Source organism: Cherax quadricarinatus, unplaced genomic scaffold, assembly GCF_038502225.1.
Source record: "Cherax quadricarinatus isolate ZL_2023a unplaced genomic scaffold, ASM3850222v1 Contig2604, whole genome shotgun sequence".
In the NCBI taxonomy this organism is placed as follows: domain Eukaryota; kingdom Metazoa; phylum Arthropoda; class Malacostraca; order Decapoda; family Parastacidae; genus Cherax; species Cherax quadricarinatus.
Genome location: NW_027197630.1, coordinates 10,075 through 31,229, shown reverse-complemented (window position 1 = coordinate 31,229; position 21,155 = coordinate 10,075). Strand labels below are relative to the sequence as shown.

Below are 21,155 nucleotides of genomic sequence, written 5' to 3'. Positions count from 1 at the left end.
TCAATACCTTAAGGCTAAAGTACAGGAATGCGAGCAGACCATATGTATTAGAGCAGAAGTAAAGTGAAGCAGCTAAATTTGACGTCAAGTGGAAGTAGGCCATACTAAACTGTTGATTAGCTAAGGAAATGACATTTTGATACAGGAGAAGTCTTCCGCAACTCATGTACTAATCAACTGTTTAGCATGACCTACTTCCACTAGTGAGCCACGCTCACTCGTGACGTCAACTGCAGCTGCTTCACTTCACTTCTGTTCTAGTATACAAGATCTGGCCGCATGTTCCATAAGCTTTAGGCTTATGGAACTGACCACCTCTTACCAAGCCTGACGGACTGACTGCGACAAAACTACTACTGTCTCCCGTTTTATATTCACCTGTATTCGACTGGAGAAGGTATCCAAGTGTTGCATATGTCCTGTTCATTAACTTACTGGTATTGTATACCATCATGATTTAACTGATGTGAAGTTTATTTCAACATTTGTTATACATTAAAGCATAAACTGAGAAATAACAAAATAAGGCACAGTACCGTGACTGGAACAATACACAAATAACCCGCACATAGAAGAGAGGAGCTTACGCCGACGTTTTGGTCCGACTTGGACCATTTACAAAGTCACACTAACGGAAAGGAGAACAGGATATACCGATCCTGCTCTCCTTTTCTTTAGTGTGACTTTGTAAATGGTCCAAGTCGGACCGAAACGTCGTCGTAAGCTCCTCTCTTCTATGTGCGGGTTATTTGTGTATAAAGTGAGAAATTTCGTAGTAGTAATTGTGTGTTTGTAGAGATTGTGTGCATATAATTTCAACTTTAATATGGATGATTTATCATCCGAAGATGTGAGCCTTCGTCGTACTCTGCTGAATTATTATTATTATAATCAAGGGAGAAGCGCTAAACCCGGAGGATTATACAGCGCCTGGGGGGGGGGGATGTGGAAGGCATTCAGGCTTAATTCGGGGAACTGGAGCACAGATCCAATTCCCTAAATCAAGAGCCCCTCACCAACATCAAGGAGCCTTCCTTGAGGGGACAGTTGTTAAAGAGACACAAATAAAAAAAGTTAGTTAGTTAAAGATTAGCCGGTATTCTCCCGGCCCGGGCCTTGTCCAAGTGGTGGCCCGGCCTTGGCTCCCTCTTTAGGGAGTGTCTGAGACCTAAGTCTCCCATGGGAGGAGGCACAAGTACCTCCTCATCTTTGGGACCAACTGTCCCCAGGCCTAGCCACAAGCTAGGCCTCTCTGGTCTGCCATCCCCGCCCCAAGGGGGCAAATGGGAATGACAGTCTTATGAGCTAAAGGCTCGGGCTCAGGCACCTACCCTACCCTAGAAGGGTTAGGCATGGTGTCGATCATTCCAGGTGTTTCCCTCAAGGAAGGTTGCTTGACGCTGGTGAATTGACGCTAGGGAATTGGATCTGTATTCCAGTTCCCTGAATTGAGCCTGAATGCCTCCCCCCCCCCGCACAGGTGCTGTATAATCCCTATGGGTTTAGCGCTCCCCATGTTAATAATAATATTTTCCAGGTGTTGTATAACCACAATGGGTTTAACACTTCCCACCTGCATATGATAACAATAATTAATGAGGTGATTGTCGTGACTTTTTATGTTATGGTTGTTAAAGGTTCCTGTGTTAAAGTTGATAGTCCACTTCGGTGCGTTTCTTTGCCACTGTTTACGTTGATGGTGGCCGTGACTGTTGATGATTAGTGATTTTAAGTGTTTATGTTCCTGTAGTTTTTGCTCTTGACTTTTGCTTTGTTTTTGCTGATGGAAGCTGTGACGCTTTTGTTCTATGGTTATTGTTTGTGAAAATTAAACTTTTGTTGTTTATATTGATTAGGTGACACTTCTTTATTATTACTTTTTAGTTTTCCTACATCGTGGTAGTTTTGTTGTCGAAGTGAATGTTATTGGCAGCGATGTTGAGGCCTACTTTTATTTTCTTTATTTGCGTTATTGTTGTTGGCATTAGCAGGGTTGTTGTTGTTGATTCAGGAAGTACACGATATATAGTAAATATATTCATGTTGGCCTATAAAATTTATGCATCTAAACCAGGAGTCCACAAACTCTTCAGCTCATCGACCCCCAAACATTTATTATATGAAAATAATTTAATAAATAGTACTTTAACTAGTAGTGCTACGAATAATAATAATAAATAATAATAATTTCATAAAAAATAGGTAATATTTAAATTATAAAAGTATAAGATTTAACATACATATTTTTAATGAAACTGTTGATATCATTGATGGTAAGGATGCGTTTGATGAGCGTCAACAAGAACACTGATATTTGGTTGGTGACTAGTGAGTTTTGGTGGTAAGTCAGCAGGCTCTTCCAAGTTCAGTCTGTACCTCTGCCCTTTTGACACCCAATCATTTATCGACTCCTTCGATAAATCCACTGACCCTTAGGGATCTATATTGATCACTTTGGTAACCCTGATCTAAATACTGAAATTCTAAATGCTGTATATAATAAATATATAAGCATATTCTGCAGTTGTCAGTGTTTCAGGAACTAAGTGAAGAAACATTTTGAATTATTATGAACTTATTCTTTGGGCCGCAACACTTGAATCCGTAGCAGTCAGGACAGTCCTGGTTTCAAAATGCTTTGAAATTTCTTTGTGAAGAGCTAAAGCAGTGTGGGTAATTAGCGCAAGGCGTTTTGGAGGCTTGATCCTCCAACCACTTAGCCAGCCAGGCTATAGGAAGAATCTATAATGCCTTGAGGACATTTGTAACCTTATTGAGAACTAGATCAGTCTACCTTTATTATGTATGTCAATCTGGTTGCTGAATGCTATAGTTACTATTTGTATTATTCTTATTTATAAGTTGGATCATAGAGCAGTTACTTTTTTTGTTTCTAGCTTTCATTTTTTTGTCATTAAGGTTAATTTTATAACTGCTGCTAGTAGAGGGTTCTTTTTAACAAGGTCTATTGGAAGAGTCCTTTAACCTCACATTTAGCTTGATTTAGACAATATTCCGACAATAGGATATTGGAACATGGGACACTGTTAGATGAATAAATGATATTTTACTCTGTAATACAGTAAGTAGCATCCCAAGACAGTAAATACAGAAAGGCAGATATGAATATACTGTGATATTTGGTTACAAGTTAAAATATTTGTGCTTTGACATACAGCTTCATAGAGAGGAACAAGCGATGTGTTGTCTACATTATTTTTTAGTAATCTAAAATGTACCATAATTAATTACTCTATTAGTTGGGCTAGTGTTTTTGTCTCTCCTGATAAATGTTAACAGCGAGGTCCCCCTCTGCTTGGAGGGATTACTATTATTATTAGCATTATTATATTCTTGGGGAGCGCTAAGCCCGTAGATATACAACGCCTGGGGTTATGTAAGATATTCAGGCTTGATTCAAGGAACTCGAGCACAATCTAATTCCCTAGAGCCCCTCACCAGGATTGTTTACGATAAATTTTCGTGTTAGAAACTCGTCTTATTGATGTTATAACGAGTCATTGTGGTACAGGTACAATAGATACAATCTGTTAAGTTATTATAAATGTAGAGCATAACGGGCTGGCGGTATACTGCCTCCCCTTCAACTCAAAGTCTTAGCCATGGCCGAAGCCAAGTGTGAATATTTTATATATGCTTCCTTGTGATTTCCCCCGATCTACTATCTCACCCCACAGCCCCAGAAACTTTCATGGTACTTTTATTCACATATCTCTCAAAACTAAATCTGTAAACCCAAGATAAATCATAATAAATGACTTGATAAATAGAATGGCAGGGGACTCTGACCATGGTCCATTAGGTAGTAGGCGCAGTGCTGTTATCGTCCTATTAGAACTCTGTGGTTTGATCATCACTTTATTTGTATTAGTCCCTTAGCTCATTATTTTACATTTGTTAAATAATCCAGGTGCTATTTTTTAGCTTAAGACTATTTACTTTGTTTTATACTTAATTCTAACTATAGATTCACTACAAATCTTATGATTACAAGCATTGATCCTGATACCAACCTCTTATTTAATGACTTAAATGAATCAAACAGTTACTGTAATTACTACACTGCAGAACAATCAAAGGCACTTCTCAGTGCCAACAACAACATAACTATCTTTAACTACAATATCAGATCTTTAAGCAAGCATTACGATGACCTCATAGCATTACTAAATTCCTTACATGCCAATATGTCCATCATTACACTAACTGAAACCTGGCTAAAGCCTGATAGTACAGATGTCTATGCCATTCCTGGTTACACAGCCATACACAACTGTAGGCCAGACCAACAAGGGGGTGGCACAGCCATATACTACTCAGACCAACTAGAATGTATCACTAATACTTGCACAAGGGATGAACATGGGGAATATATAATAGCTAAATTCAAATCCAAATACCTACAAAAACCTCTCACATTGATAAACATCTACAGAGTTCCACAGTCAAACATTAGCCAATTTAGTCAAAATCTAGGAAGTATGATAACTGATGCACGCATGAACAAAGATCACTTACTACTCTCAGGTGACTTCAATATAAATCTCCTGCAAGACCAGGACCCACACGTTACTGAATTCACAAACACAATGAGTAACTGTATGTTACTACCAACAGTAACAAAACCTACAAGAGTTACAGAGACTAGTGTTTCCCTACTTGACCACATCTGGACCAACACCATATCCCCTTTAAAATCAGGCATAATTACAGATAATACCACAGACCACTACCCTACTTTCCTCATAACAACTCTTGGTAAACTACCCCAAGACACTACTAAAGTCACCTTCAGACTTCACAATGAGGCAGCCATTAATAACTTCACAACAGCAGTAGCAAACATTGATTGGCACACTGAGCTAGAAATCTATACAGATATTGACGAATGTATTAATAATTTTCTAAAAAAGACCCAATACCTCTATAACAAGCACTGCCCTAAAAAAACTAAACAGATGACAGCAAAGAGACTGAACAGTCCCTGGCTAACACCCAGCATTCTCAAATCCATAAATACAAAACACCAATATGAAAAACAGTACAGAATGGGTCACATAACCAGAGACCAAACAAAACGTTACTCGTCAATCCTAACCAGCCTGATAAGAAGGGCAAAAAAATTGTATTATGAGAACAGATTATCCAACTTACGAGGTGATATAAAAAAGACCTGGAAAACCCTATCAGAAATTCTGGGAACAAAAAAGATATCACGAAATAGCGAAATAAAATTAGCAAAATCAGATGAACCCCAACTCCCACCAACAGAAACAGCAAACAGACTCAATGATTTCTTCTCCACTATAGGACAAAACCTTGCCAATAAAATCCCAAGCTCAGATACCCCACCAAATGACTACCTCACCGGCAACTACCCGAACACACTGTTCCTAGCTCCGACTAACCCATACGAAGTCTCCCTTATTATCAACGCACTAAAAAACAAGGCAGGAGATTTAAATACCTTACCACCCTTTATATACAAAAAAGTGTCACAAGTGCTATCACCAATCATTGCAACACTCTTTAACAAATCCATTGAATCCTCCACCTTCCCTACAGTACTCAAAATAGCAAGGGTCACCCCGATCCACAAAGGAGGAGACCAAACAGAGTTGAATAACTATAGGCCAATATCCAACTTACACCCTCTCTCAAAAATCTTCGAAAAATTAATTCATAAACGAATCTACTCCTACCTTATCTCCCAAAACATACTCAACCCCTGCCAATTTGGATTCAGGCCTAATAAAAATACTAATGATGCTATTATACACATGCTAGAACATATATACACTGCAATAGAGAAAAAAGAAGTCCCACTGGGGATCTTCATTGACTTACGTAAAGCTTTTGATACAGTTGACCATGACTTGCTCCACGTAAAATTGTCACACTATGGTATAAGAGGGCACTCCCTCAACTACCTCAAGTCATACCTCAGCAACAGAAGCCAATATGTGTACGCAAATGGGGCAAACTCTTCTGCGCAACCAATTACAGTTGGTGTCCCACAGGGAAGTGTCCTTGGCCCTCTTCTCTTTCTCCTATACATAAATGACCTTCCAAATGCTTCGCAATTACTCAAACCCACACTATTTGCAGATGACACTACATACGTCTTCTCTCACCCGAGCCCAGTCACGCTAGCCAATACTGTAAATACCGAATTACAGAAAATATCTACCTGGATGAGGACTAACAAACTTACACTAAACATTGACAAAACCTACTTCATTCAGTTTGGTAACAGAGCTACAGATGTCCCTCTTAACATAATGATAAACGGATCACCTATCACAAAACTAACAGAGGGAAAATTCTTAGGAATCCACCTTGATAATAGACTCAAATTTCATACACATATACAACAAATTTCTAAGAAAATTTCCAAGACTGTAGGCATACTATCGAAGATACGGTACTATGTTCCACAGTCAGCCCTCCTGGCCCTATATCACTCTCTTATTTACCCCTATCTCACCTATGGAATTTGTGCATGGGGCTCAACAACAATTAACCATCTCAGACCACTAATTACCCAACAAAAGGCTGCAGTTAGAATGATAACAAATTCTCACTACAGGCAGCACACTCCACCAATATTCAATACACTAAACCTACTCACCATACAAAACATCCATACTTATTACTGCACCTATTACATACATAGAACACTTAACTCTGATATTAACCCTCCCCTCAAACATCTCCTTGCCAACCTCAACAGAACACATGACCATAACACAAGGCACAGATCACTCTTTGATGTTCCTCGTGTCCATCTCACACTATGCAAAAACTCAATGCACATAAAAGGCCCTAAAATCTGGAATTCATTACCTGTAAATATAAAAGAAACACTACCTGTTTATAAATTCAAGTCTCTTCTCAAAGATCACTTACTCACCCAAAACCAAATAAATACTGAATAACTGAACCTTATAAATTGTATATCTTAAATGTTTCTCACAATTATATCACATAAATGTTAAACCTAAAACCCAATCTAACTTTATTATTTTTTAAATACACTACCTAACAGAATCACTACCTAACTGAATGCAACCATATGACCTGTCTTTGTAATACTCACTTGTGCTTTATAGTTATCTGTTTACATTAATGTTTTATCACTGATTTCATCATTGCTTAGTTAATCAGCGCTGTATAGTCCTTGTGGCTTAGCGCTTCTTTTTGTATTTTAATAATAATAATAATCACCGGTATTCTCCCGCTTTTCCAAGTGGTAATCGGCTTGGCTCCCTGTCTAAGTGTCTGAGACCTTCTCCCAGCATTTCTGTGACAGCCAGCCAATAAACTGTGTTACCGTTACTATGCAATAGTATAAGTGGCTTTGGCATACTGCTCTTATCTGTATTTTTTTTTATACCTCTGTATGTGTGCACAAATTGGAAATAAATAAATAAATAAATAAAATAAAATATGTGCATATTAGTGCTGTAAAACAAACTCTGTAGAATAAATCATACCTTAGTTATACATGTATATAATATGTATCTCATACAAGTCAAATAAAAATCACACTAAATAGATTGTGAACGACATTCTGACGATGTTTAATTATACTGGTAAAAATTATATGATTAAACCATGAGCTAGGAATGTTTAATTCATGTATAACTTCATTAATTAGGAATCCCCAAACATTTTCATAGTTAAATAATTTTACATTTTAAATCCTATCCATATTGCTTTCCTTTCTCCACTTTCAATTTTTTTTTTTTTTTTTGATAGCTCGTATAATGGAAACACATACATGGTAAACCAAAAATATAAGAGATGGATGAAGGTCTGGTGTGATTTCTCTCATTCTTGTTACATTATTTTTAAGTTCATACTCTATCATAAAATCTTATTTGCAATTTTTGAAATTATAATAAGTTTTAAAACACGACTTTCCTTTTCATATGAATCGAGTAGACATTGCAAGCGTTTTATCATCAAATGATTTGTATTCTAGTTACGAACTTAACGAATTAATAATTCGTGATATCTTTATATAATTCATTATATAAAGATATCAGGTATGTGTATAGTTTTAAGAAAGTGTATATTATTGTCATTCTGTGATAAATATTTTACCAGGGCTATCTGTCAGTGTGTGCGCTCGTCTTATTCTAGTGGTCTATAAACAATTAAAGATATTCAGGTCAGGGTCGTCATCAAAAGATCAGTGTTCATTTAATGAATTTATTTACTTCGAGCTTTGAGTAGTGATCTAGGTTTTTTTCTCCATGGAGTGGAAAACCTATCATCTAATCCAATGATGTAATCTTCAGTTTTTTGTGTGTGAATGCGTAACTCTTCTGAAGGTTTCTGTAAATTAAAGGACCGAAAGTTCCACTCATCACATCACTCAAGATCTACGTCAGGACAAATTCACCTGACAGACAAAATTCCAGCATCATTACTATTAACTAGGCTATGTACACCAAGTTGTTGGCATTTCTGCGATTTTGTTTTTGATTCTTATTTTGGTTATTATATTAAAGTGTATACATGGATTCAAACTTTAATGAGGCCTATATGCTCGATAAGCATTAAATCTAATAACCGAAATACAAATTTATATTATGGTGTTTATTTCAGTGTTTGCTGCTTTAATTATATGAAAAGTAATTTATGATGCGTAAATGCAATGTCATTTTTGTTCTTCGTAAGTGATAAAACTTGGCTACATTTTATGGATATTTTGTTGCTAACAAGACAGACCTTTTATTGATATGAAATCTTTGTCATGAGTCTTGCCCGTGGTGCAGTTGGTGGTGCAGAGGTTCTGGTATTAGTGAAAAAGGTTGGTGGTGACACTTTGTCATTTTGATGGTAGTCGTGACTGTTATTCTGGTGGTTGTAGCGACACTTTGTTGGTTGTGTTGTGACTTTAATGTTGCTGGTGAGGCAATGCTATGTTGTTATTGATTTAAATAAAGCTACATTGTGACACCGGTACGCTCTGTTTGCAGCTATATCAAGTCCATTGTCTTGTTATACGTCTGTACAGAACGAAACGTTGTCATAAAGCTTGCTCTGCCCCTTTTGACGGTTGTGATGAGGCTGTTATATTGCTACTTATGGTGAAGCTAGTATGTTGTTGGTAGTGATAGTGAGCCTATTATGCTGCTGCGGGTGCTGGTGTTGTCTGTTATATTGCTCTTAGGGGTGGTGGTGGGTGTGAAGCTGTTACGCAGTTGGTGGTGGTGGTTATGGTGCTGTTGTGTACCTGTTATTTCGTTAGTAGTTGTTGATAGTTGTGACTTTTGTTTTATAAGTTGCTGTTGTTGGAGGTGATTATGTTATAATTAGTAAATTTTAATTAGTGCCGTTGTTGCCAATCTTTTTTTTTTTTTTTTTTTTTTTTTTTTTTTTTTTTTGGCGGTGAAACTTTGCGGCTGTTGTTGGCGTTTTTCTTCTTGTTTTAGTCATGATGACTGTTGGTGATAGTAGTGAAATTCAGTAGTGTTGCTGCTGCCGCTGCTGTTATTGTTTGTGAGAGTGATACTTTTTTTTTTTTTTGGTTTTAATTGGTGGGATGGCAATTTTCTTGGTTAATACCTGTGCTGCTCTCGATGGTCGGGAAAGTTTTGCTGTCCATGTTGCTATTATTGGAAGTTGTGATGTAGCTTTTTCACATCTTGGTCCTTCTGTTGTTCATGTTACTTGATTTGCTGTTGCTTATGGTGGTGGTAGTGTCATTGCTGTTGCAAGATATAGATAATATTTAATATTTAAAAAAAATTACACTGCAATATATGCTTTTAAAAGTTATGACTAAATAGAGAATTTTTTTCTAGACTCTACTTTTTTGTATTTACTCTTCGTAATAACCAATATTCAAGAAAATAAATGAGTATCTTTGGAGAACTAAGTCAACTTACAGTTTGGGATGCAACAGACGCATCCATTGCCTTGACAGAGTCCCAACATTTTCCTGCCCAAACACCTAGTGCTATAAATACAGGAGCCTTTAACTGCAGTACAGCTGTTTGTCTGGTTGCATGGCTTGGCGCAACACGTGCAGTTGGCAGCACAATATCCAGGAATTGAGATCTCATTCGAATTACATCTTGTGCTGCAATGACCTCCCTGGTACACGGAACACGATGTGGTATTTTGACATACTGTGGAAAATTTACAGACTGTTATTATATGTATTAATAAGCTTTATTAATGTATATCTGTGTGTTCTTAATTGAAATATATGAAAACACACTTCAAAAAAAGTTTCCACCTTTTTATTTTTAATAAAGTCTACAGTTGAAGGTGAGTGGAACAAACTATCAAGCCATGTTACTGAAGTAAATTTATTTAGTTAGCTATAAAAATGAGCTAGCAGCTACATGAGGGAGAAAGGCTGGATATCCTGCTTTGCACTGTATAATAGACTTGCAGCGTTCCATTTCTCGCTAAGTATGGGCGCCTAGCCGAAGCTAGTCATTCACCATACTTTTAACAAACATTATCTCTAAGTTCACAGCAAGATAGCAAGATTCTAACCTGCACACACTGTTTCAAAGTCCACTCATCCAGTTTGCCCATTTGTAAATTGTTAAGCATTTTAAATCTTTATCGTGGCAGAATTTGAAGAAATAATTTATTACTAGCCTGGTGTCTCTAGGTATGGGGGAGGGACCATCTAGCATCGGCAAGGCACCCATATTTATCTGGGATCTTGCTGAGTGGAGAAAGTACTGTATACTCTGATCCCGAGTGTGCAGGTTCGAATCCTGCTGTGGACTGAGAGATAATGTTTGTTAGAAGTTCGCCCGTTTGCAAATTGTTAAACCTTTTTAATCTCTTGTTCAATGCACGTGGCAGGATTTGATATACATACATATAAGTAGTGATGATTTCTACAGAGCGGTCCATGCGGCAGAGTGGCTTCCTCCCAAAATGCCTTCTACAGAGCGGTCCATGCAGCAGAGTGGCTTCCTCCCAAAAGGCCTTCTACAGAGTGGTCTCCTTTTCACACCTATATGCTAATGACCTTGACCTCGCCCTCGAGACCACCTCACCCTCAACCCCCCCACCCACGACCCCGCGCCCCCCCCGCGCCCCCACGCCCGCGCCCCGGCGCCCCCACGACCCCCCTGCACCCCCACGCCTGCACCCCCTGTGCCCCCATGACCCCCCACCCGCGCCCCCAAACCCGCCCCTCGCGCCCGCCCGCGCCCCTTGCGCCCGGCCGTCGCGCCCGACTGCGCCTTCTGCAGCGTCATCCAGATCGCCCCCGCGCCCCGAATTTTTTTCCGATTTTTTTCGATTTTTTTTTGAATTTCATTTTATTGTGCTCTCCACTTCCTCGAATCAAGATTTTGGATTCCCCCTCCCACTTTCACCCCCACCCCAAATTTTTTCGAATTTTTTTTCTCGATAATACAAAGTCTCCATCTCCTTGGATTAAGGTTTTCTCGATAATACAAAGCCTCCATCTCCTTGGATCAAGTTTTTGGATTCCCCCCTATGGGGGATCGAATTTCTTGTGCTCTCCTCGGATCAAGTTTATTTTCTCGATAATACCAAGACTCCATCTCCTCGGATCGAGTTTTTGGATTTTCCCCTCTGGGGGTAGGCATTCAAATGAACTCCTCCTATGGGGCATGGTACTTTCTCTTACTACAGGTCTAAACAAGTGTGACATCACCCCCACCTGTGTATACTCGGCGGTCAGTGACGTCACGTGATGACCTCACACATACAGGCTGAATCTTGTCGACTTCCCCCTATGACAGTGACGTCACGCGATGACCCCACACACACAGGCTGAATCTTGTCGACTTCCCCCTACACATTTCATATACAACATAAGAAAAACATTTTCACTCTTAACCCAGGATAACCCAAATAATTTCACATTTTTTCGTTAATACCCACAAAAATCCACAATTTCTTTACAAAATACAACACAAGTCTAGACATTTTTCTCGTTTTAACTATTTCATCTCAGGTCACTCCCCACGAAGTAACTTTCTCTCTCTCCTCCCCACCCTCCCGAACCCTCACACTCCAACCAACACCTCACAATTTTCACTCATAACCCCCAATTTTTCTCGTTTTAACTATTTCATCAGAAAAAGTCACCACAACACTTATAACCACTTTTCGATTAATTCACTAGTCACAATTTTACATATTACAAAGTTAATACGCACACACACCTCACTTTACTTTGAACACCTTCAAAACACTCTCATAAATCATTTGAATACTCACAAAAATACCTTTGAACATTTCCAAACAACACTGAAACACTTCCAAAATATCATTTTGAATACTCCCAAATAAGATTTGACAGCTCTAATTTATCTGCACTTACACATTTCATTAAATTACAACTCATCCCCCCAAACTCCTCCCTCACTCTCCAGACTTCACAACATTATCACAAAAACTTACTCAAACACTTTACTTTGAACATCACCAAAAAAACACCATCAATTACCTTTAAATACTCCAAAAACATCATTCAAACACCCCCAAATCACCTCTGAATACTCCCAGAACACCTTCATAAGTACTCTTGCACATCATTTGAACACCTTCAAAAACAGCTTTGAATAACCTCAAAACACCATTTGAGTACTCCCAAATACACCACTGAATACTACTAAAACACATGTGTCTTAATCTCACCACTGATCATCTTCAAAAAATACTCTGCACATCATTTGAACACCTTCAAAAAACACCATCAAACACCTCCGAATACTCCCAAAACACTACTGTTTACTACCAAATCACCACTGAATACTACCAAATCACCGTCAAAATCACCAGAAACTAAGTTTAACATCACCATCTAACATCCTTTTTATAGAAATCCCCTCAAATCACTATAACCAAGAACTCCCTCCCCATTTGGCGCATAAAAAAAAAAAGCATGAACACAAACCTAATACGCAAACACTTAGTACATGATCACCATCAACTGAAAACATATCTTGTTCACACACATAATCTAAGACAACCACCAACTACAATCACCCATGTTCACTTACCTCAAAAATCACTAATATCACAGAAAACACTAATTTTTTATAAACATTTCACACAAAAAAATCATATTTGACAATATCTAAGCGCACTCACCTCACTACCACCAACACACGATGTCACACCTCACAGGACCGACGAGCTCACCTCCAGTGACGTCACACTCCCATTGTGTTACTTGGTGGTTGGTAACATCACACCCAACCCACCTTGTTTCAACCTGTTGTACCCTACATTATCTAAGAACACTATATCCAAGACGATTACCAGATTTTATGACCCCACCACCAAGATCACAGAAAACACATTTTTATAATTATTCACACAAAAATCACGATCACCATTTCCATATCACGTTTACCGTCATCTATCAACACTCATCACCAAGATCACCAAAAATCTAAGATCATGCATCTCAAAACTACTATGATCACTGAAAACACTTATTTTTTAAACATTCGCACAAAAATAAGACATACACAAAAATACCACAACACTTCCAACATCTATAACATAACATGAGCACTATAACATATCACTATCACAAAAAAAAATAATACACAGACACCCACATCTTATACATTTCAATCACAAATTTAAGACATGAGACATACACACCAAATCTAAGACATTCACCTCCAACTAAGACATACACATCTTAACTAAGACATACACCAAAAACCTATACTTGACATATTGCGGTATGAATATTCATACCGCATTTATGTTGCATATCACATTTCCTCATCCACATCATCCCTAAAACATCCTTCCTTATTCATTCCGTATATCTCCTAGAGTTGTTTTAACTCCGACGGCCCATCATGACATTAGGAGCCAGAGTGTAGTAGGTGGTGTTGGAGTGGTGATGGTTGCTCTGGCTCCTACGTCGTGATGGGCCCGTCGGGGTTAAAACAACTCTAGGAGATATACGGAATGAATAAGGAAGGATGTTTTAGGGATGATGTGGATGAGGAAATGTGATATACAACATAAATGCGGTATGAATATTAATACCGCAATATGTCAAGTATAGGTTTTTGGTGAATGTCTTAGTTAAGATGTGTATGTCTTAGTTGGAGGTGAATGTCTTAGATTTGGTGTGTATGTCTCATGTCTTAAATTTGTGATTGAAATGTATAAGATGTGGGTGTCTGTGTATTATTATTTTTTTTTATAACACTGGCCGATTCCCACCAAGGCAGGGTGGCCCGAGAAAGAAAAACTTACACCATCATTCACTCCATCACTGTCTTGCCAGAAGGGTGCTTTACACTACAGTTTTTAAACTGCAACATTAACACCCATCCTTCAGAGTGCAGGCACTGTACTTCCCATCTCCAGGACTCAAGTCCGGCCTGCCGGTTTCCCTGAACCCCTTCATAAATGTTACTTTGCTCACACTCCTACAGCACGTCAAGTATTAAAAACCATTTGTCTCCATTCACTCCTATCAAACACGCTCACGCATGCCTGCTGGAAGTCCAAGCCCCTCGCACACAAAACCTCCTTTACCCCCTCCCTCCAACCTTTCCTAGGCCGACCCCTACCCCGCCTTCCTTCCACTACAGACTGATACACTCTTGAAGTCACTCTGTTTTGCTCCATTCTCTCTACATGTCCGAACCACCTCAACAACCCTTCCTCAGCCCTCTGGACAACAGTTTTGGTAATCCCGCACCTCCTCCTAACTTCCAAACTACGAATTCTCTGCATTATATTCACACCACACATTGCCCTCAGACATGACATCTCCACTGCCTCCAGCCTTCTCCTCGCTGCAACATTCATCACCCATGCTTCACACCCATATAAGAGCGTTGGTAAAACTATACTCTCATACATTCCCCTCTTTGCCTCCAAGGACAAAGTTCTTTGTCTCCACAGACTCCTAAGTGCACTACTCACCCTTTTCCCCTCATCAATTCTATTATTCACCTCATCTTTCAAATACCCATCCGCTGACACGTCCACTCCCAAATATCTGAATACATTCACCTCCTCCATACTCTCTCCCTCCAATCTGATATCCAATCTTTCATCACCTAATCTTTTTGTTATCCTCATAACCTTACTCTTTCCTGTATTCACTTTCAATTTTCTTCTTTTGCACACCCTACCAAATTCATCCACCAATCTCTGCAACTTCTCTTCAGAATCTCCCAAGCAAAGAGCAACTGTGACAACTCCCACTTTATTTGTGATTCTTTATCTTTTAACTCCACGCCTTTTGCCAAGACCCTCGCATTTACTTCTCTTACATCCCCATCTATAAATATATTAAACAACCATGGTGACATCACACATCCTTGTCTAAGGCCTACTTTTACTGGGAAATAATTTCCCTCTTTCCTACATACTCTAACTTGAGCCTCACTATCCTCGTAAAAACTCTTCACTGCTTTCAGTAACCTACCTCCTATACCACACACCTGCAACATCTGCCACATTGCCCCCCTATCCACCCTGTCATACGCCTTTTCCAAATCCATAAATGCCACAAAGACCTCTTTAGCCTTATCTAAATACTGTTCACGTATATGTTTCACTGTAAACACCTGGTCCACACACCCCCTACCTTTCCTAAAGCCTCCTTGTTCATCTGCTATCCTATTCTCCGTCTTACTCTTAATTCTTTCAATAATAACTCTACCATACACTTTACCAGGTATACTCTCTTTTGTCCCCTTTGCCTTTATACAAAGGAACTATGCATGCTCTCTGCCAATCCCTAGGTACCTTACCCTCTTCCATACATTTATTAAATAATTGCACCAACCACTCCAAAACTATATCCTCACCTGCTTTTAACATTTCTATCTTTATCCCATCAATCCCGGCTGCCTTACCCCCTTTCATTTTACCTACTGCCTCACGAACTTCCCCCACACTCACAACTGGCTCTTCCTCACTCCTACAAGATGTTATTCCTCCTTGCCCTATACACGAAATCACAGCTTCCCTATCTTCATCAACATTTAACAATTCCTCAAAATATTCCCTCCATCTTCCCAATACCTCTAACTCTCCATTTAATAACTCTCCTCTTCTATTTTTAACTGGCAAATCCATTTGTTCTCTAGGCTTCCTTAACTTGTTAATCTCGCTCCAAAACTTTTTCTTATTTTCAACAAAATTTGTTGATAACATCTCACCCACTCTCTCATTTGCTCTCTTTTTACATTGCTTCACCACTCTCTTAACCTCTCTCTTTTTCTCCATATACTCTTCCCTCCTTGCATCACTTCTACTTTGTAAAAACTCCTCATATGCTAACGTTTTCTCCCTTACTGCTCCCTTTACATCATCATTCCACCAAATATATATATATAATATATATATATATATATATATATATATATATATATATATATATATATATATATATATATATATATATTTATTTATTTATTTATTTATTTATTTATTTATTTATTTATGTATTTATATATATTATTACGAGATGGAGTATCGAACTTCTACTCATATCTTGGTTTATGACCTCAGTGGGTTTAGTTTTACTTGTAAATATTATAATAAATTTAATTTTAAAATACTAAGTGGTAATTTGAGAAACTTACAGTTTGGGATGCAACAGTAACCACATCCGTATCCTTGACAGAGTGTCGTGTTCAGCCTGCCATTAACACAGTTGCTCTTGTTCTTAACACAGTAACCATTAGCGGCAGTACACGGCGTGATGTTGCATGGGCTGGCACAACACACACAACTAGCATTACAGTCGCCGGGAATCACGCGATTAGGCGATGAACAACTGCTTTTGCACTGCCCCCCGTTCTTCAAACACACAGGGTTAGTTTGGCAAACTGTGAAATAATTTACAGACTTATATATTATATGTGTTAAACTTTTTTAATATAAATGATTTGAAAGCAAAAGACATGAGTTTTCAGCAGATAATAGCTGTACATAGATGTCTGACTGGTATATTGATGCTTGTTAAATAATCATCCGGTAAGATTGCAAAAATAAATGTGTTACAAAGTATTTTACTAATTACTGAGGACTGAACTGCAGGTGCAAGATGCCTGGCACTCATGTCCTAACAGCACTGCAGTAAACGCCGCACTGCAGGTACAAGCAGGTACAAGGTACCTGGCATTCATGATGGAGTAACGCAGTCAGCTGCACCTGAAGACGGCACTGCAGGTACTAGTGCCTTGCTCTGCTATGTTTATCACAGCCACCTACACCTAGGCCAGCAAGACTCACCACATCCTAGAGGTTGTAGCGCAAATGCATTCTACTAACAACATGTGAAGCTTAAGTTGAACACCTGGTCAATATAACTTCTAATATGTCGACATCTTAAGAGTGGACAACAAATATACTCAACTCAGCCCAGATTTCTTTATTTTCTTAACGTTCTTTTCGTGTCAGAGTCTACGGCATATGACATTGTCCGTTTCCACGGGATTATGGCTTCCAAATAATAACGGTAACAACAACAACAACAAGAATAATAATAGTTTCCATGTAAAAAGAAAATAATTGTTATCTACATTTTAGGCCATGCCGCTTACGGTTTCAGTAGCCTTACTACTGCGACTTGCACTCTAGGTCGCGCGACGTATTATTGACCTATGATAAGTACGATTTCGTACAGATGTCCTTCCATTAAGAGGAAAGAGTGGCCAACTTTTGCGATAATTGTTTTTTATTTTGAAACATTTTGGGAGTCCTTTATCACCGGTCTTCCAAGTAACAATGTTATTTTTTTAAAGTTTTTCAAACTCTACATTGGTTCAGTGTTGCATCCCTTCTTTGCAACTTATATTAGCAACTTGAATAAGAAAATGGCAACGTAACCAAGATCGCTGACAACAGAAGAATTAGTATGCTTCAGGAGTATATGAGTTTGTATTCCACTAAGCTTCTGGATTATTTGAATTTGTTGATGTAGGAAAAGCAGCAGATATAGTTTTTTTGTGGACAATTGTCAAAACCTAACCCTGGGGAAATAATTATCTAGAGCACTTATAAACTAAATAGGAAAAGTTTTAGGAGTTTTGCCTAGCAGAAACCTGAAGCAAAGGCAGCAGTGCATATCTCGAGTTATTAATAGTAAAAGTTACAATATTATGCTTTTCAGCATTATGCTACAACAGTACATTGTGTGTATGTTCTTATTTAGTCTAGGTGAAGCTTTTTCATTTTTATACTATAAAATGTAAATAACTGCATTCGAAAATTTTTAGAAAGACAGATTGCCAAATCGTGTGTTTCACTGAAGGAAATTAATTTGGTAGCAGTACATCTAAGTTAGACATATGCGTGGGAATAGTTCAAGTGTGACCTATCTAGCATGTAAAATTGCATACAAATAAAAGTTAATACACAATGTACGTTATCTAATTTTATATAAAAATACTTCTTTGGTTATGTATTTCCCACATTACGGAGACATAAACACTATTTTTTTTTTTGCTAATAGATATGGAACATTCGTAAATAACTAGCAATTTGCCTTTAATTTGGGGATTCGAGATTTCTCTAAGGTGAATAAAATTAATCCTAAGAGGTAGATAAAGACTAAGAGAGTAATATGGAAAGTAATTCTGTCATATGTTATTCCTAGAGATGAAAAATGCACATGACAAATACCAAATCAGTGCGAACATAAACGCAATCTATATACATGTAAATAAAAGTAGATGAGAAGTCATCAAGGAGAGAAAAATTAAACGTTACTTTTTTGTATTTACACTTCGTAATAATCAATATTCAAGAAAAATAAATGAGTATCTTTGGAGAACTAAGTCAACTTACAGTTTGGGATGCAACAGACGCATCCATTGCCTTGACAGAGTCCCAACATTTTCCTGCCCAAACACCTAGTGCTATAAATACAGGAGCCTTTAACTGCAGTACAGCTGTTTGTCTGGTTGCATGGCTTGGCGCAACATGTGCAGTTGGCAGCACAATATCCAGGAATTGAGGTCTCATTCGAATTACATCTTGTGTTGCAATGACCTCCCTGGTACACCGAACACGATGTGGTATTTTGACATACTGTGTAAAATTTACAGACTGTTATTATATGTATTAATAAGCTTTATTAATGTATATCTGTGTGTTCTTAATTGAAATATACGAAAACACACTTCAAAAAAAGTTTCCACCTTTTTATTTTTAATAAAGTCTACAGTTGAAGGTGAGTGGAACAAACTATGAAGCCATGTTACTGAAGTAAATTTATTTAGTTAGCTATAAAAATGAGCTAGCAGCTACATGAGGGAGAAAGGCTGGATATCCTGCTTTGCACTGTATAATAGACTTGCAGCGTTCCATTTCTCGCTAAGTATGGGCGCCTAGCCGAACCTAGACAGTCATTCACCATACCTTTAACAAACATTAACATGACAAATACCAAGTCAGTGCGAACATAAACGCAGTCTATATGCAAATAAATAAAAGTAGACGAGCAACAACGATAAACAACGATGTCTTCATTCACCCTGGAGCAACTTTGTCCTCAAATAAAGGCAAAACTGGAAGAATCTAGGAGAGACATGCAGTTTATGAAAGAGAGGCGTATAGGAAGTTGCATAACTACCTCTAAGAGAGCATGGAAGAGTCAAAAGAGGTGATTGATCAGTGATGCAAAGGAAATTAAAACTAAATATCAAGAAAATAATAAAACGGAAAGTATTAACACATTTGTGGTGATTTATAACGAGTGTAAGAAATAGATTCATGAGAATAGGTGTCAACAAGCTGATCGAGTAGCGAACGAAGATGTCAGTAAGAGGAAAAAGAAGTTTGGGAATCTCAGATGAGACATTGATCGTGCATCTTATGACAGATGAAAAAAATATTACGCGAGTCTATCTTCCTGATACTAGGATGCAGGATTTTGTGTACATGAGTAGTATAATGTGTTGCATCGGGAATAATCCCATAATTTTTATGAGTACTGAAGATAATATTGTCAGAAAATTAGAAGCGAGGATTTGCTTTAAAAATAGACAACCTATTGCAATTATTAAAGAAAGGAATAGACCATATGTCATATGTAGAATTCTGAAGATGAAAAAACAAAGGCCTCCCAGGGATACTGAAGTTAATTGCTGGCAAGGGATCACACTCGTCTTTTTAGGATTAGGAGTTTTGGCTGGTTTACCGGAAAAGATGGCAAGGGTTTAAACTATTTAATAGCGGTTATCTAGGGAAAAATCAATAATGCGGCATTAGCGTGGTGGGTAATACTAATAAAACCAGTATTAGTGAAAAAATCATTAAGACGAAAAAAAAATAGAAAACTGTCTCAGCATTTGTTTTGCAAATAGTCTCAGCGCTAAGATTAATTGCATGTACGGGAAACATATAATTGTAATAATCAAGATATAGTTTAACATGTCTCGATCATTACATGTCTCCCGAGTGCAAATACAAGAATTAATTATTTCACACTGATTAAAAGCGACAAAAAGAGGGGTGCCTTGGTACTGTCTTAGAAGGAATTCGTCAACCAAGGTATAAATTCCGAAAGAACAGGCACAGAGTCTGTTTGGTTGCAATTCCTTGAAGGACACGAAAAACCGACTATATTAAGGTCTCAGGATATTGGGGACTATAGTGAGGTCTCAGGATTACAAAATCTAGTCATTTTTGGGATATTAATTTCAGCCAAACTGACTCGAATTCTTTAACTGTAAATCTGTATATAGTTCTAGGACTTCCTAAAGGTAGGTTAGTACTGCTTTGTAAAGCTGTTTGTGAAGCATTTAGAGAGAATAAGACATTAAAAACAATTATTTTCGTACTTGGCGGTGGTGTGGCCTTGCAAACAGTGAAGACCACCACGGACAGTAACACCAACACTTGTAAATGTCCCCACATGTTGACACCAGGAGTCAGCTCTGAGTGTTCCTGTTATGACTTCTACTAGATTATATAGGAAGAGCTGAGTGAGTCATGGAATTTGGAGGCACGTGTAGGTGTCAGTTCTGAGATATTTATCTGCTCATTTTTGACAGGTAATTTCAAGAAGTGCAATTTATTACCGCCTGGTCAAGGACTGAGCCGCGGGGGAGTTGACTTTCGGAGCGACCTCCAGGCAAGTAAACAGTAAAACTAACATTAATAAATTATAT

The 21,155-nt window shown here is 38.1% G+C and overlaps 1 protein-coding gene across 1 annotated transcript in view; it reads right to left on the bottom strand.

Moving 5' to 3' along the window:
* LOC128690878 (keratin-associated protein 10-5-like) overlaps nucleotides 1-20,920 on the bottom strand; it is a 37,995-nt gene extending 17,075 nt beyond the window's left edge. Inside the window, exons 1-3 of the mRNA XM_070081406.1 lie at nucleotides 20,826-20,920; nucleotides 16,620-16,865; nucleotides 9,924-10,166 (exon numbers count right to left, since the gene is read on the bottom strand). Of these exons, the coding sequence (XP_069937507.1) occupies nucleotides 9,924-10,166; nucleotides 16,620-16,865; nucleotides 20,826-20,901 (565 nt within the window). The 5' untranslated portion in view covers nucleotides 20,902-20,920. The remainder of the gene's footprint in view (nucleotides 1-9,923; nucleotides 10,167-16,619; nucleotides 16,866-20,825) is intronic.
* Between the last annotated feature and the right edge of the window lie 235 nt (nucleotides 20,921-21,155).